Raw genomic sequence first — 16,352 nt, forward strand, 5'->3', positions numbered from 1 at the left:
CTCGACCTTCTCTTAGAAGGAACACATGTGTCATAGTGGGGAAGCACAGACACATACAGACATTCAGCCTAAGAGGGTGGCAGCGTCAAGAGTCAGCATTTGGCAAATATACGAAATGCTGTCCCACCATGTAAATGGAGAACACTGAACATTTTCTAATCACTTATCAATTACTTGGGGCATCTGTACAAAAACTGGACCATCTACTGAGTGTGATGAAATGCTGTCTACTTTTTAGCTTTTCTGTCTCTTTCTTTTGTTCTCAGGATGAGTCAGCCAACTCAGGGTACCTGCCTTTATCAGTCCTCTTGATGTCTCTTTTAATTTATTGCTTTAGTTTACTGAAAAATCAAATTTGAGAAAAATATGTCAAATAAGAGTAAGGTGAAAGATAAGAACCTAGAGAGATAAGTACAAAACTTCTATGTTGAAGCTTTTAAAGAATTCTTTTTAAATTCTCTTTAAAATTCTTTGGTTTTCTTTGCTTATTCCTGGACTGGAGAGTATCTTTTATCTTATGCATGACTTTGCTAGAGAGATCAGTAGAGAACTTCTTATATTTTATTTTTGTTTTATTTATTTATTTAGAGACGGAGTCTTGCTCTGTCACCCAGGCTGCAGTGCAGTGGCACAAGCTTGGCTCACTGCAAGCTCCACCTCCTGGGTTCACACCATTCTCCTGCTTAAGCCTCCTGAGTAGCTGGGACTACAGGCACCCACCACCACGCTCGGCTAATTTTTTGTTTTTTAGTAGAGACGGGTTTCATCTTGTTAGCCAAGATGGTCTCAATCTCCAGACCTCATGATCTGCCCAACTCTGTCTCCCAAAGTGCTGGGATTACAGGTGTGAGCCACCGTGCACAGCCAACTTCTTATATTTTAAATCAAAGAAAGTTAATACTGAGCTATTTTAATGTCCAAATCTAGAAATAAAACAGAAAATGTTTCTTTAGATATTTTTCATATATATCACACACACAATTTGTGAAGTTACAATACACGTAGTGCTTTTATACTGCTTTTTTTTGGGCTTAAAACTTGCATATATTCTAACTTCTTTAAGATTATACAGACCAAAATTTGGCTAAAAATAAGTGTTTCTAAAAAACAAGCCAGAAGAGAAAATGTCCTTTAAATATAAGTGTACAAATGTACTCTGTAATATTCAAAAACTTTAAATTATTAGGATTATTGCCTGAAAATTATCTGCTCCTATATAACAAAAATGGGGCCAATATCTTAGACAAATAATAAAGTCTCTATAGACTACTTTACTTGAATATTATCTGTATTTTATATCCCAATGACTCAATATTAATTAGTGTGTTTGACAATGCAGACAAATGTTAATTTGTCAATATCCTATTTTAAAAATTAATATACTGCTCCCACAGTGATACCATTTAATACACTACTGTTACAGTGACTGCTCTTACAGTTACACTGAGAAAAATTAAATTAATGATCTCCAACTGATGTAATACTTCCAGACTTAAACTGGCAGTCTAGGACTTGCTCCGAACCCACAGATAGCTATGGAGTGGCCAGGGTTTGAGTATTCTTCTGTCTACAAAGCAAGCTCCAAAGGTCCTACTACTACATGTTAGCCTTCTCCCTTGTGGAGAGTGACAAGCAGTGGTTTCCCTACAGACTCAATCACCCTAGAATCAGCCTCCCAAACACTAACCAGCAGTTCCTCCCAGGTAGTCTACCAAGATATCATTATCCTCTTGGTTTAGACACTAAGTTGATATTATAATTGCGGGTCAGTAGCTGCTGCCCTGAGAAAGTCGAAGGTAAGAAGGCATGAATTACCCAGGATTTGGGTAATATACAAAAGTGTGTGAGAGGGTATGAAGGATGAGGAGTTAGGAAGGAAATGGAAAATTGAGTGAGAAAGTGTGAAAGAGCGTGGGAGACCAGGACAGAGGAACATCATTAGAGACAAGTTGTAATTTAGAAGTTCTGAACCACTAAAATTTCACTTTAAAATTTTTGTCCACCAGGTTACAGATGTTGGAAAGCACTACTGCAAGGCAAGCAGTATACTGATTCCTTACCATAGACAAATGAAGTAAGGAGTTAGCTCACACTGTGATTCACAAATAGAAGAAAAGGAGGAATGCGTAACAGTGACTGAAAGGAAGAGTTACAAAAAAAGATGTTAAATAAGGAGGCTCCACTTTATTTTTCTATTTCAGACTTTTTAAGACTCTTTTTGGAACAAGAATAGAATGAAGAATAGGATCAGAATAAGTGATGAGGTATAGGAAAGCCCATATTCCAAGCAATCATGCTAACAACTGACTCGTAACTTTTGGTGAGTTACACTATTCTTTAATAAAAGGGAGGAAAGACTCTTGAAGACTAAAGCAAATGGCCAATGTGGGGTTGGATCTGGATTCGTTTGTTCACATCATCTCCTTCAAATCTTGCCCATACAGAATAAAAATATCTCCTAACAAATAAAAAATAACTAGATTAAACATCAAGAATGTACGATGTATTAGTATTTGCAAGCTTACACTCATACCTTCAGCTCTTAGAAACCAGCAACTGGGTACTCCTTCCGTTAGCTTTGATCCTGATGGGAGGTCCAATCTGAGTTTGAACTGAAGAGTCTGGCCAGCACACACAGTCACAGGGGAAAGCCTAATGCTTGGAGCAGATTTAGGTAGTTTGGGTAATGTCTTCTGTTTTTCTACCAGGAATGGGCCATCTACTACAGCATTTTCAGATCTGAAGATGGGGAGCTAGGAAGTAAGAAAATCTGTTATTAAAACATAAGAACTTTATATTAATTATAGAATGAGAAAGCATATTTTTAGACTTTAGTAGAATAATGAAGTTCTATGTCAATGAAACTAATTGCTATTCTAGTTTGAATTAGAATGTGTTAGTTAGAGGCGCTCAAGATTTTTGTAGACACAGAAGTAGTTTATCTTAGCAACAACAACAAAACCCAACACTTATGAATGAGACAGAATAAAAGTAACTGTCCACTATATACAGATGGCAGGAGATTAGCAAAAGTTTATAAATTTAAACACAGTAGATACACATTTTCTTATAATTTTCATTGTCAACTATAAGAAGATGTTACTCATCTTATATCAGAGATCTATGTGAAGAGAAATGACACTGACATTGCAACAGTAATCTGTGTTTTTTATTTTAAAAATATACCATGTAAATTACCAGACTTTCAGAAAAAAACTGCTGCATTTTTTTCAGGTACATATCATACAACAAGAATTAGTTTATAACAGATATTTCTCCTTGAAAATTCTATAAGAAACCATGTCCATATCTTTAAAAACTGACTATAACTCATTTAAATAAGTTTCTTCCACAATCTTATTTTCAATGTCTTGAGAAATGTGGCTTCTAAAGCTTTTGTTAGATGATTATTTGGTAATGGATTCATCACAGGGAAACAAAGGCTACACGCTGATCTAAAGATCACTGAAAAAAACAAAAAGCTAAATAACCCAACCCACAGAGCAGGTGTATGTACTGTATGTCAGTATGTCTGTACACTTAAAAACAGATCTGAGTCCTCTCCTTTTTTTTTTCTTGAAGGTTCATTAGATTCTCTCCAATTTCCAGTATTTTTTTCAAACTCTCAGCACAGATGGAACTTTTATTTTAAGAATAGAAGGATATCCTTAAAGCAGTCCTGCTGGTCTCTTTGTCAAAGAACACAACAGAAGCATCCACTTACTACTCTCCTGGAGACAGTCTAACCAAAAATGCCTGTCAGTGCTGTGAGGATCTTAGTATCATTCTTAAAACCATATCCTTTAACTTATATTTTAAAATTACTTACCACAGATACCATTTTTGTTTCTAAATCCATTATTTTAATTTGATGATTATTGGTGTCTGCCACATACAATAATTGTCCATTCTCTCCAATACACAAGCCTCCTGGTTCATTAAAAGTTGACTCGGTAAAACTGGAACTGGTAACATTATTTGTGTCTCCAGTTCCTGCTAATGTTGTACAGTTTTTTGTTTTTGGATCCACAACTTTAATCTAAAAAACAAAGAACAAAAAAGATCAATCTCATTTTTGCAGTATTGCAGAATATAGTATCAAGCAAGCTAATTTCTGACTGCCATTAATATTCTCAATAAATCTCACAAAAGGAATAGTTATTTCCATATTTTCTTGAAAAGCCAAACATTCAAATTACAGTCTAAGGGGAGATATTCTATTCTAAGAACTAAAAACTACGTAAAATCCCTAGCTCCATCTTGTCTTCTGGAAGCAATCTTTGATGAAATCATTTCTGGAATTAAAAAAAAATTTTTTTAATCGAATTGTGTTTCTTCACAATGGGACACACTTTCACGACTGAACTGACTTTGTCTTCCTGAGCATCCAGCATTGCCTGAGGATTTGCTACCTTTGTTAAACTTAATGATTGCCAGTTATGTCTCAATTATATTAAATTTATGGTCTCACATCATGAAGTACTGTATGAATATTTATTATCCAGTGATTTTTTTGTAAAAAGTAAAAGTGCAATAAAACTTAAAACAATTTAATAGACAAAAATGGAAATGCTGCTGAAAACAAAATTATTTACTAACAGGCATTGTAACTATGCAACAGCTCAAAAACGTTCATTTGTTAGTTGACATATTAATTTCCCTGCTACTTGCCTTCTCTTGATATACTGAATATGTTACTAAGCAGCTTTGATGGGTTACAATTCACAACTATTGGCTATTGCCATTGGAACTGGTTCAGAGCTTTCCCTAGTTCAGAATACCATCACAACCTCTTGGCAAAGAAAGGACCAAGAAAAGAGCAGAACAGGCTGGGTTATAGTTGTCAAATACTGTTACTCCTTTCTATATTTTAGAGTGGCAGTTGTAGGAGGCTCACAGATCTTTCAGCATTTTAAACGCCACACACAAAAAGCAAGATATTATATAATTCTGTCACGACTCACCTTGTGATTGTAGGAGTCTGCCACATAAAGTAAATTCCTTTTTTTATCCCATGTTACTCCAAGGGGGTGCTGAAGCTTTGCATTGATTCCTACTCCATCAACATCACCAAAAGCAAATAAATTCTTCAATTTTTTTAAAAAGAAAAGAAACAGCAGTTATTATAACTTGTACAGTGTTTTGCTAGGATATGAAGTGAAAATTCAAATAGCTATAAATGGTATTTAAGTTAAAAGGGAAAATGCTGATTTTCATATAAATAGGGTTGGATACTTCATTCAGATTAGAAAAAAATGACAGTATTTTGAACCTGTATTAATCTGTGGTGCTTAGTAGTTTTACTCACAATACTACATCTGGTTAGGAATAGGTCAAATCCACTAGTCTGGTGCTGTTTCCACCCCACTGCCCAACATCTAATTTACATTTTTTTTCTTTTCTCCAATAATCAATGCTTCATCCTTTCTTTCTCCCGGAAACCTTAACATTTATACATAATAGAGTCAGTTCACTTTTCTTAGATGCAGTGTTCCTCATGTTGCTTTATAGTCACATTTCCTTTGGTTTGACTTTCATTTTGATTCGCAGATAGGCCAAGGATGATCTCTTTTAAATCTTATTAATTTTCTATAATTCACAAAATTGACAGCTTGCTCAGTGTCTGACCGCACTGTGCAAGAGTGACTGTCCTTACCATGGGGTCTCTTTCTCCTCCTACGAGGTGCTTCACTGCTCCATCTTTCAGAGAAATGGTTCTCACTGTACTGCTCTCACTATCTGCTACAAACAAGCAGCTCCAGGGATCTTCAGAGGCCAAGGAAAGGCCTGAAGGTTGGGCAAAACCTGCCTTGTGAGGATAGGCGTTGTTTCGATTCTCTTCATTTCCACTTCCAGCAAACCTAAGGCAGGTTCCTTTTGTTAACTCACTGAAAAAGACAAGTTCATAGGTGGAGTTAACATGTGGTATATTGTGTGCAATTTAGTTCTTAAATAAATGAATGTAAATAATCAAATCAATAGTGATAAGCCTCGTAGAAAATAAACTAGTGATCTTGGCCTACTTAAATTGTTCAAGTCAGCTTTCACTGTCATTTTTCCAACCATTAACTTATTTACTCACTGTGTAGGGAACTTCTTACTTTACTTTGACATACACAAAACTGAAATCACTTTCAAATGTTAAACAAGTGATCCCTGATAGAGTTAGAATTATAAGATAAAAATAATGATCAGATTATTGATGAGATAGGTTGGTTTTACTACCTTAAATTCTTAACTTCTTAGTTCCATGCAGTATGAGGTTCTTGAAAGGGAACTAAAAAGACTATCTAGCTCTTGATAGTTTAAAGCTTCAATTTGCATTAAAAATGTTTTGTGATCTTGTATATAAATAGAGACTAGCAAAAGGAATTAAAGAATAGTTTTTGAAAGATAGCCAGGTCAGACATTACTATTATATGAAAAATGATATAATTATACATAATTATCTTACAATTGCATGGGATAATTACGTACAATTATATCAATTGTACAAATCAATTTCTTATATACATTAGGGAAATTTCTATTTAAAGAACTATTGCAATGATTCCTTTTGTAATGCAGAGAAAGTTTTAGACCCTGGTTTTTAAGTTTATGCCAGAGAGATTGTAAGGAAGACATGGTAGTGTGTTGTGTTGAGGGAAGAGAAGCAGTTGACTCAGGACACAAAATGAGAGTCTGTGTAAATCATTTCTGAATATGCAAAAGCCTGAATTCACCATCACTTACTGGCTGATATGTTCCCGTAATAAGTTAGGTAAGGAGCAGGGGACAGAGGCAAAGGGATTTAGCATGCACAAAATATGGCCACTTATTCAAGAAATGTATAAACATAGCAAGTACCATGTATGTAATAACTAATATGCTAAACAAATTAATTGAAAGGAGTCTACAAGGAGTCTTAATACTTTAAAAAAGAGTTTTCTTAATTAAATAAAAAAAAGAGTAGGGAGAAACAATAACTCTTAAAATGCTAAAGGTCATTACTACTTGAAGATCGGTAGTAAAGATAATACATCCTTAAAACTAAAATACAGGTCAGTGTAGTCCTAGTGCCAATTTCCTATTATGAAGGAGAATGACAACTTTACTTATGAGGAAATTTAGGCAGCTCTGGACCATCTATCTCTAAAACAGTCATCACCCAGAAGAGCATATTCTGGCAACTTCTGTTACTTCTGTTTGCTGTTTACAATTATGCCTCATGTAAAATCTTATTGGTAATCTCACTGTTCAGGCTACTATCATCTCCTGCCTCAATAACAGAAATAGGCTCCTCAGTGGTATCTCTTATCTCTGCCTCTAGTCTTGTTCCACTCTGAGTGCTGCTAGTGTTCTTTCAAAAACACAAATCTAATCATGTCACTTCCCAGCTTAAACCTTTTTAGAAAGGCTTGTAGAATATCCAAATCCCTTAAAAGTACTCACAAGGCATGGTGTGATCTGGCTTCTACTGACATCCTTAGTGCCAATTCTTGCCTGGAAAACTTCCCACTCTCCCTAACTCCTACTACTCTATCAGGTCTCTGTTTAGTTGCCTCTTCCAAGAAGCCCTCCTTGACAACCAAATCTTACTGATGTTGCGTCTTCCGCTTACTTATATAAGGAACAATTTCAATTTTTTTTTTTAAAAACAGAGTCTCGCTCTGTCGCCCTGGCTGGAGTGCAGTGGCACAATCTCCGCTCACTGCAACCTTCCGCCTCCTGGGTTCAAGCGATTCTCCTGCCACAGCCTCCTGAGTAGCTGGGATTACAGGCGCGCACCACCACGCCCAGCTAACTTTTTGTATTTTTAGTAGAGACGGGGTTTCACCATGTTGGTCAATCTGGTCTCGAACTACTGACCTTGTGATCTGCCCGCCTCGGCCTCCCAAAGTGCTGGGATTACAGGCGTGACCCACCGCGCCTGGCCGAACAATTTCAATTTGCAGTGATTCCTTTTGCACACACTAATTTTTAATTGTTTGCTGATCTGATTCTTCCTCTGTAAGTTCGCTGATGACAGCAACCACATCTTTTCATTTTATCCTTAACATAGTGAGCATATTATTTCATCCCTATTGCCTAGCATATAGTATGTTTCACAAATATTTACTAAACGATTAAATGTCGTAACACATTATATAAATGTGTCCAAAGCAACACGCACAAACATAACACACTATTTGGAATATCTGCTATTTTGAATGATCTATATAAATCATGCTTTCTATTAATGGTAACTTGAGATGACCATCTTCCATGGCTATTTGACAGCCCTTCTGGTTAATGGCTTTTACTCATTTATTCTCAAACCCTTACTGAGCTCCTCTTAGGTACCAGATACTGTGCTAGGTACAAGGGACACAAAAATGAATGGGAGAGGATTCTTCCCTTTAAGAGACAGTTTAGTAGGAGGAAATGGCTAAAAATAGGAACAGTCAAAAGAGAGAAGAGAAAGAGGAAGGGGCAGCGGGTTGGGGCAGGAAAACTTAGTGCAGTGATGTAACTACATACCAGGTACGGTGAGGTCACAGAGAAGAGTATGGCCCGTTCTGCCTGGGGTAGTGGGGGAAGAGGAAAGGCTCTAAGGAAAAAATATGAGAAACTTGGTAGACACGACCCTTTCATCCTTATATCCTTGTGACAGCAAAGCCACCTATGTTTACTGTACATGTTAGGCACCACGCCAAGCTCTCCACATGTATTATTAATCCTCAAAGCAAGCCTATGAGGTAATATCAAGAAGGAAACTGAAGCTTCGGAAGTTCAAGTGGCTCTCCTAAACTCACACAGATAATAAATGGCAGAGCCAGGATTCAATCTCAGGCCTCACTACAAAAACTGAGTTATTAAGCACTCTGCTATGTGGTATTCAACTATTTGAATGAATGATTAGAAATAGTTCAACTATGTCTTAAAAGATAAGGGCCCACTGAATATTCTTAGTTCTCTTCCTAGACATTAAGGCGAATGATTCTTTGCAGGTTCCCTGAAGTGAAGTGTGGCCCTAAGACTTACTCTGGCTGATAAAATGAGAGTAGAAGTGATGTGTGTCAGAGTAGAAATTTTAAGAGTCAGTGAGTAACTTACCACCTCTTTCTCTCTCCCTGTGCCAGGATGACTGGCAAAGCTCCCCACAGCTCCAGGCTGTTTCATCAGCCTGGGCAACAGAGTAGTGGTCCCAGTGAACCCATGCGAGCGAGCAAGAAACACACCTTGCTTTAAGCCACTGAGAATATGCATTGTGTGCTATGGCAGTATAACCTAGCACATCCTGACTGGTACAGTGAGGATGGTGATTTTGAAAAAAGAAACTCTATGAACACCAAAGTAGTACACTCTACTCAAAGAGAGAGGCTGTCACTTACTTTTTCTTTGGCAGTTTGCCAGAGTCCAGTAGGAGTGCCCATATCTGATGAGTCCCTGCCATGGCTATCCACAAAATGTCACCTCTTTGGACCTCTGAACCTTTATAAGAATAAATCATTATTATTATATACATATCTGGTTTATACAAACACTCCAATGGTTTTAAAATGTTAAATTTATGGAGGATAACAATATGTTTATGAATCATCTGATAAATAAAAATATTTCCAATGTTTCAAGTTATCTTTAAAAATTTTGTTTTCTTGTGAAAGGTTTACTTTTTTAGACTTGTAATTTTACCCACAACAATTTCACAGGAATCCAAAGTATTCTCACTAGGAACACGTCCTCTGCATCTCTGCATCTGAACTCTGCCTCAGCAGTTTGTTAATTTTACAGTGAGCATTAACAACATTTTTAAACATTTGATTTCTTATTTTACACGACACAAACTATTAGAAGTGACACTGGCACACATATATTCTGGGGACTGTCTCTGCTTAATCACCTTAAAACTACATCAAAAGCTTTCCACAATTAATTTTTAGTATACCACAGTGTTTCAGTTATTCTAGAGTCACAACCTGGGACTACTAAAATGAACAGGAAACATAAGCTAATAAAATATTCCGTTATTTTAGATATACTGACATTCAAATAAAAGGCTCAAAGCATGTGATGCACTCAGAGTAATGCTTAGAGGCAACATCACTCAAATGTTAGCCATGATCATTTAGTGAATCTGGACCTTAATTTTACAGTATTTGTACTAGGAAAATATAAATACTTTTACAAACTGAACAGCCCTTCAATAGACACCATAGAGGGTAAAAAGTATAATACAACCTCTTCCGCTTAAGAAGTTCGTTAATTTTACAGTATTAACAATGCATGTATTACCAACAGATGATATTTGGTACCTAAGAAAGCATTCAGTTTAAAATTACTTATTTCTGTTAAACCTACCATAAATCTAAGATAATAAATCTTTTAGTATTAAACAATGAAAATGAATGAGTTTTATGTTCATGCATAGTCACTGGTATTATCAACTATGGAAATGACCAAGCAAAACAAAAACTTTTAGGAGGTAATAGGAATAAAAACATGGAAAGCCCACGAAAATGAACACTCTTACTCATTCTAACTTAATTTGGAATGTTTTCCACTCACAATATTTCAAAGCCTTTACTGGTTCAAATATTGCTTTTTTCTTTTTTTTGAGACAGAGTCTCACTCTGTCCCCCAGGCTGGAGTGCAGTGGCACGATCTCGGCTCACTGCAAGCTCCGCCTCCTGGGTTTACGCCATTTTCCTGCCTCAGCCTCCAGAGTAGCTGGGACCACAGGCGCCCGACACCACGCCTGGCTAATTTTTTGTATTTTTAGTAGAGATGGAGTTTCACCATGTTAGTCAGATGGTCTCAATCTCCTGACCTCGTGATCTGCCCTCCTCGGCCCCACAAAGTGCTGGGATTACGGGCGTGAGCCAACGTGCCTGGCTGATTCAAATATTTTTAAAATGCTACATGAAAAAATGTAAATGATTATGTTTTCAAGTCCTCTACCCAGTTCTCTCATTTCTCTGAATGAAATGTAATTACTCTTGTGGCAATGTGACAGACCACTAAAAGAAGAGGGCTCCTGAAAGCATTCCTTCACCAATTCCTTAGCTTTGGAACCAGGTGGGTCTGGATTTGAATTGTAGTAGCTACATCACTTTCTAATGTGTGTGCCTCAATTTCCTCATCTGTAAATTGAGCACACCATCACTCTCTACATAAGACTCCTGGAAGGAATAAAACAGTGTAAGCAAAGCACCTAACATGATGCCTGGCACCATGTTAGGTGCTAAAGAATTTGCTGTCTTTCAACTTCTATGCCTAGTGTGCTCCCTCCTTTCCCAACCTAGAAAGCTTACATCCAGATATGAACATTCAGATCTCTGCTCAAGCTTCTTCCCTACTCCCTCGCCCCCACCCCACACACACCCATCATTCTTAGCTCCTTACCTTGCCTATTTTTCACTGTAGCGTTTATCACTATCTTACACGTTACATATTTATTAATTTACTGCCTTTCTCTTCTACTGAGCATAAGGTCTAAGAGACTAGCAGCTTTGTTTTATTCACAGTTTTATTAGCAACTCATAGAACAGTGCTTGGCACATGCCAAATACTCAGTAGGTATTTATTTGTTGAATGAGTAAACTTTCCCCTAGAAACCACAAAAAAGAAAAAAAGCCTTAAAACTATCCTAATGATGGCTGGTATTTCCTAATAGTACTACTGATTCATCTCTAATCCCAGAAGTCTGCTATACATGTAAACCTGTGCTATTATCCTCTCAAACAATGATGCTGAATGGGAGTGGCGGCCCACCCTAAAAAATGCTGTGGATATTTGATGGGTAATATATTATATGATAATATAGTCATGCCAGATCATTTACATGATGACTACACTATTTTATTATAAATTACCCTTATTTCTTCTCTATTTTTTATATATATATAATAAATACATAGCACAGGTGGATTATATTACCTATGAATTTCACTTTAGGTATGGTAAAGGAGGCTTTTCTTAAAATGTATTATAGGAAGGGGATTTGGGATCTGATAGGGCTGAGAACTCCAAAGCCACCCATAACAATAAAGCCTTTCAATATCTCTAACAAGCTTCCATTCATGATTAAAAACTCTTAGCAAACTAGGATCAGAAGGCAATTTATTTAATCTTATAAAGAACATTTTTAAGAGAGTCACAGCAAACATCCTACTTAAGAATAAAATACTACAAACATCCCCCGAGAATAAAAATGAGACAAAGATACCCACTATCAACACTTCTATTTAACACCTTATGGAGGTCCTAGTTTGTGCAACAAAGAAGGAAAAAGAAGCAAAGTATAAAAAGATTAGAAATAAAACTGTAGTTATTAGCAGATTACATAATTATGTACACAGAAAATCTTTACAATTTTATAGAGAAATTTAGCAATGTTGTTGGGTATAGGGTCAATAAGCAAGGATAAATTCTTTTATCGGTTTATAGCAGCAAACAAATATAAAAGAAAATTTGTAACACCATTGAAAAACATCAAACACCTAAGGGTAAATCTAGCAAGATTTATAGCCTTCTACACTGAGAATCATTATTGAGGGAAATACAGACAGATATTTTTATACAACTTATCTTGATTGAAAAGTCAGCTCCAGCCAATGTTAGGACCTTTTGGGTAACAAGACTGCAAGCAAGGTTGACCAAGTAAATGAAAATAAAAACACTCCGTCCTTTCAGCTTCTCAGGTCATAAGCTTTGGAGTCACCTTTAATTCCTCCTTTCTCTCACATGTCACGCATGATCTATCAGCAAATTATGTAGGCTCCTTATTCAAAATATATCCAAAATCTGACCACTTCTCACTACCCCCACCTTGACCTAAGCCACCATTAGGGATTACTGCAAGAATTCCTTCTGAACTGGTTTGTCATCCTGTTCCCACCTTGAAAACTGCCTCTTTCTTTCTCTTTCACATCAATGTCCCACTCCAAGAAAATCTCAGAAGGGTGAGTTAGGCAAATTTAGCTCTAAGCTTTAGGAACAAAAACATTTGCTTTTCTTAGCTTGCTTTTAGAGCCTCTGTCTTGGCAAAGGAGAGCTATGTTGGTGCAGAGCTGAGTGAAAGATCAAATTTAACTCCATTATCTAGTTCTCCAAACAGGTCAGTCTAGCTCAGCTGGGGCTTACTGTAATAAGGCAAAAGCTTTCCAGTGATAGATAAAGTATGGGCATTGGTTTAGTTTTGGTCTCTGTGTATTTATTTCCTTCAGATGCCCGAGGAATGAGAAAAAGTAGAGAAGCAGTGGCAGTGTCAGGTCAGGGTTCAGGTGTTTGGAATTCTACATATCAACTTATGAGGATAATGACTATTATCACCCAGGTCACTTTCTGTGTTGATGGTACCGAGCTAATCATTTTACATGGATTATTTCCTTCAATTTAACAATCTTAAGAAGTCTTATTATCATCATCTTCATTTTATAAAAAGCCAGCTTCAAAGAGGCTAAATAATTTGCTGAAATTCACCCAGCTAAACTTGGAAAATGAATTCATTAGTGAATCTGACTCTAGATTATGAGTGTTCTGATGAGAATGAAGGAACTATGGAAGCGAGCTTGTGCTCTTTGGTTCAGTTCTCTGCTTGCCCCCTTTTCGCCCTCCCTTCTGCCTCTGACCCATGGACTTAGCTCTGGTAACAAGCACCCAAGTGCATTTCTGTCTGTGATCAGAAACAGGGATCTGATTAAATGTACCCACAGCCTTCTACTCCGGGATGCATAGTGAGGTTTACCCTTAACTCTGCCTTTCTCTCCCTGTACCCCTGGGAATGGTCTATGGTTGGATAATGTGTTTAAAGTTTATTTTCTAGTCCCTTGCCTTCCCATTTTTGGTTTGGTTCAGACCATCAGCATCTGTTCGTGACACTTTATGACAAAATTCTTATCTTATAGAAAACAGTGACAACAGCAAACAAACACGTATATTATATTACGCTTTCTATGCACCAGACACCGTTCTAAGTGCTTTACATATATTAATTCTTATCCTCATGATAAGCCTTTCAGGTAGGTACTATTTGTATCGTCAATTTAGATGGGGAAGTTGAGGTATAAAGAGGCTATGAAACTTGTCCAAAGTCACACAACTACTAAGATGTGGACCTGCAAACCTAGCTGGTCTGGCTCCAGAGTCCCTGCTCACAGCCACCGTGCTAGAACTGAAGAGTTTGTTTTTGTAAACAAAAAAAGTTAAAAAAAAAAAAAAAAAGTGGGCTGGCATTTATGTCTATCAAAGTAACAAGAGTCATATTAACAATTTACAACTGTTCATCCTGGAGTGTGGACTCCAAAGCACATAGTTCCATCACTGAGTACGGGTATTAGTTTTGTTCCCTCTAACAAGAATGTGGTAATCATGAACATTTCCGTTTTAAATTAAGAGTATACTTAGACCTACACAACAAACCTGCACACATACCCCCAAATCTAAAATAGAAGGTAAAATTACAAAAAAGAGTGCACTTAATATTACTAACTTTCAACAGTCACAAATTAAAACTTTTTTAAAAGGACAATAACAGAGGCTGAAAAGGTTTTGAGAATATTTTTAAAGGCAAAACTCACTCATAATTATCAGTAGAGATCAGAGAAATATTATTAGAAAACAGAAATAAAATCAACAAAAGAAATATGAACATGAAAATTACCTGAAATCCAGCTTTTAAAAAATTCTGTCATTTTAAGCACCTATGACTAGAATCCTCCTAAGAGCATCTGTGAAATTCTCCATCAGTGCTTCTACACAGATTTGCTTCTACAAAGTCTCTAAACCTCTTATGAATCAAAGTCTTAAGCCACTAGGGAAAGGCAGCAAAGCCGGTCATTTTACAGAGAGCACAGGAAAACATCATTTACAGCTGTGGGAAAAGGAGATGAAAAAATGCTCTACTGCCACCAAGCAGAGTTCTCATTCTGCTAGGGGAGAAGCAGGAGGCTCCCCAAACCAATCACAGACACCAGACAGAGTTTAGCTGCCAGAAAGAGGAACAGCAACAATGAAAAAGCTCCCTGCATCCTTTCCTCAAGGCCTAGGCACTCAGGGCCTTCCCAAGACTGAGGCTGAACAACAGAGAACACCCCTATCCACAACACAAGCCTGGGGCAGAATAACAACCAGTAGCAGTCTATCCCTGGGACGGCTGCAAGAATGGAGAGAGGGAACCACCACGTGGCTTCGTTGTACAGGGATGACTGAAAGCTGAGAAACACTGAGAAAACCCTCCATCTAATCTAGGCCCATGTACTGAAGCAAAATCAGAAGGCAACAGCTGCCCAACTAGAGGAATTTTTAAAATATGGTGCACTGACATGGGAAGAAAAAAACCAAGGCCCAGCTCAGCTCCTGACCAAATTGACTCAATCTTTCATAAGTACTATTTATCTCAGCCTCTATTGTTTTATACAAGATGACTGACATATAATAAATAATGAGAAGACACACATAAAAGCAAAAAAATTACCCACTTCCAAGTAACAAAGGAATGATCAGAAACAGACTTGAGGATAGTCCCCAAATTTGGAATTATCTAATACAGACTTTGAAATAACTATGCATAGAATGTTAAAGAACCTAGAGAAAAAGGTGGCCAACACACCTAAATAGATAAGGAATTTCAGCAGAGATGAATCTGTAAGAAATGCAAATGCTATATTAAAAAGGCATAATATTAGAGACGAAAAATTCCTTCTACAAATGATATGGTTTGGCCATGTCCCCACCCAAATCTCATCTCCAATTGTAATCTGAATTGTAATCCCCACATGTCGAGGGAGCGACCTGGTGGGAACTGATTGAATCACGGGGTTAGTTTCCCTCATGCTGTTCTCATGATAGTGAATGAGTTCTTACGAGATCTGCTTGCTTGGTAAGTGTCAGGCACTTCCCCTTTGGTACTCTCTCGGCTGCCTGCTAAGTAAGATGTGCCTTGTTTCCTCCTCACCTTCTGCCATGATTTTAAGTTTCCTGAGGCCTCCCCAGCCATGCGGAACTGTGAGTTAATTAAACCTCCTTTCTTTATAAACTAGCTAGTCTCAGGTAGTATCTCTATAGCAGTATGAGAATGGACTAATACAACAGGCTCATCAGTTGACTAGACACAGCTGAAGAAAGAATTAGTGACTCTGAAGATAAATTGGTAGAAATTACCAATACAAAAAGAAAAAAAAGAAGAGTGAATAAAAAGAACACAATATGCAAGAGTTATTGAATATAATATTAAGAGGAAATCTAACATATGAGTAACTGAAGTCCCAGAAAGAGAAAGAAAGGGGCAGAAAAAAATATCTGAAGTGAGAATTTCTTGAAAATAATGAACATCAAACCACAGATTCAAGAACTCCAAGCAGGATAATTCTTAGATATATCAAACTGCTGAA

General features: G+C 37.0%; 1 protein-coding gene across 6 annotated transcripts in view; it reads right to left on the reverse strand.

The window, feature by feature from the left end:
* NHLRC2 (NHL repeat containing 2) overlaps window positions 1-16,352 on the reverse strand; it is a 61,297-nt gene that overhangs the window by 9,585 nt on the left and 35,360 nt on the right. For all 6 annotated transcript variants that reach the window (XM_021943689.2, XM_021943690.2, XM_031652053.1 and 3 more), the window contains 5 exons: window positions 9,354-9,453; window positions 5,657-5,888; window positions 4,965-5,087; window positions 3,830-4,039; window positions 2,534-2,753 (listed from right to left, as the gene is read on the reverse strand). In XM_021943689.2, the coding sequence (XP_021799381.1) occupies window positions 2,534-2,753; window positions 3,830-4,039; window positions 4,965-5,087; window positions 5,657-5,888; window positions 9,354-9,453 (885 nt within the window). The remainder of the gene's footprint in view (window positions 1-2,533; window positions 2,754-3,829; window positions 4,040-4,964; window positions 5,088-5,656; window positions 5,889-9,353; window positions 9,454-16,352) is intronic.

Source organism: Papio anubis, chromosome 11, assembly GCF_008728515.1.
Source record: "Papio anubis isolate 15944 chromosome 11, Panubis1.0, whole genome shotgun sequence".
Lineage (NCBI taxonomy): Eukaryota > Metazoa > Chordata > Mammalia > Primates > Cercopithecidae > Papio > Papio anubis.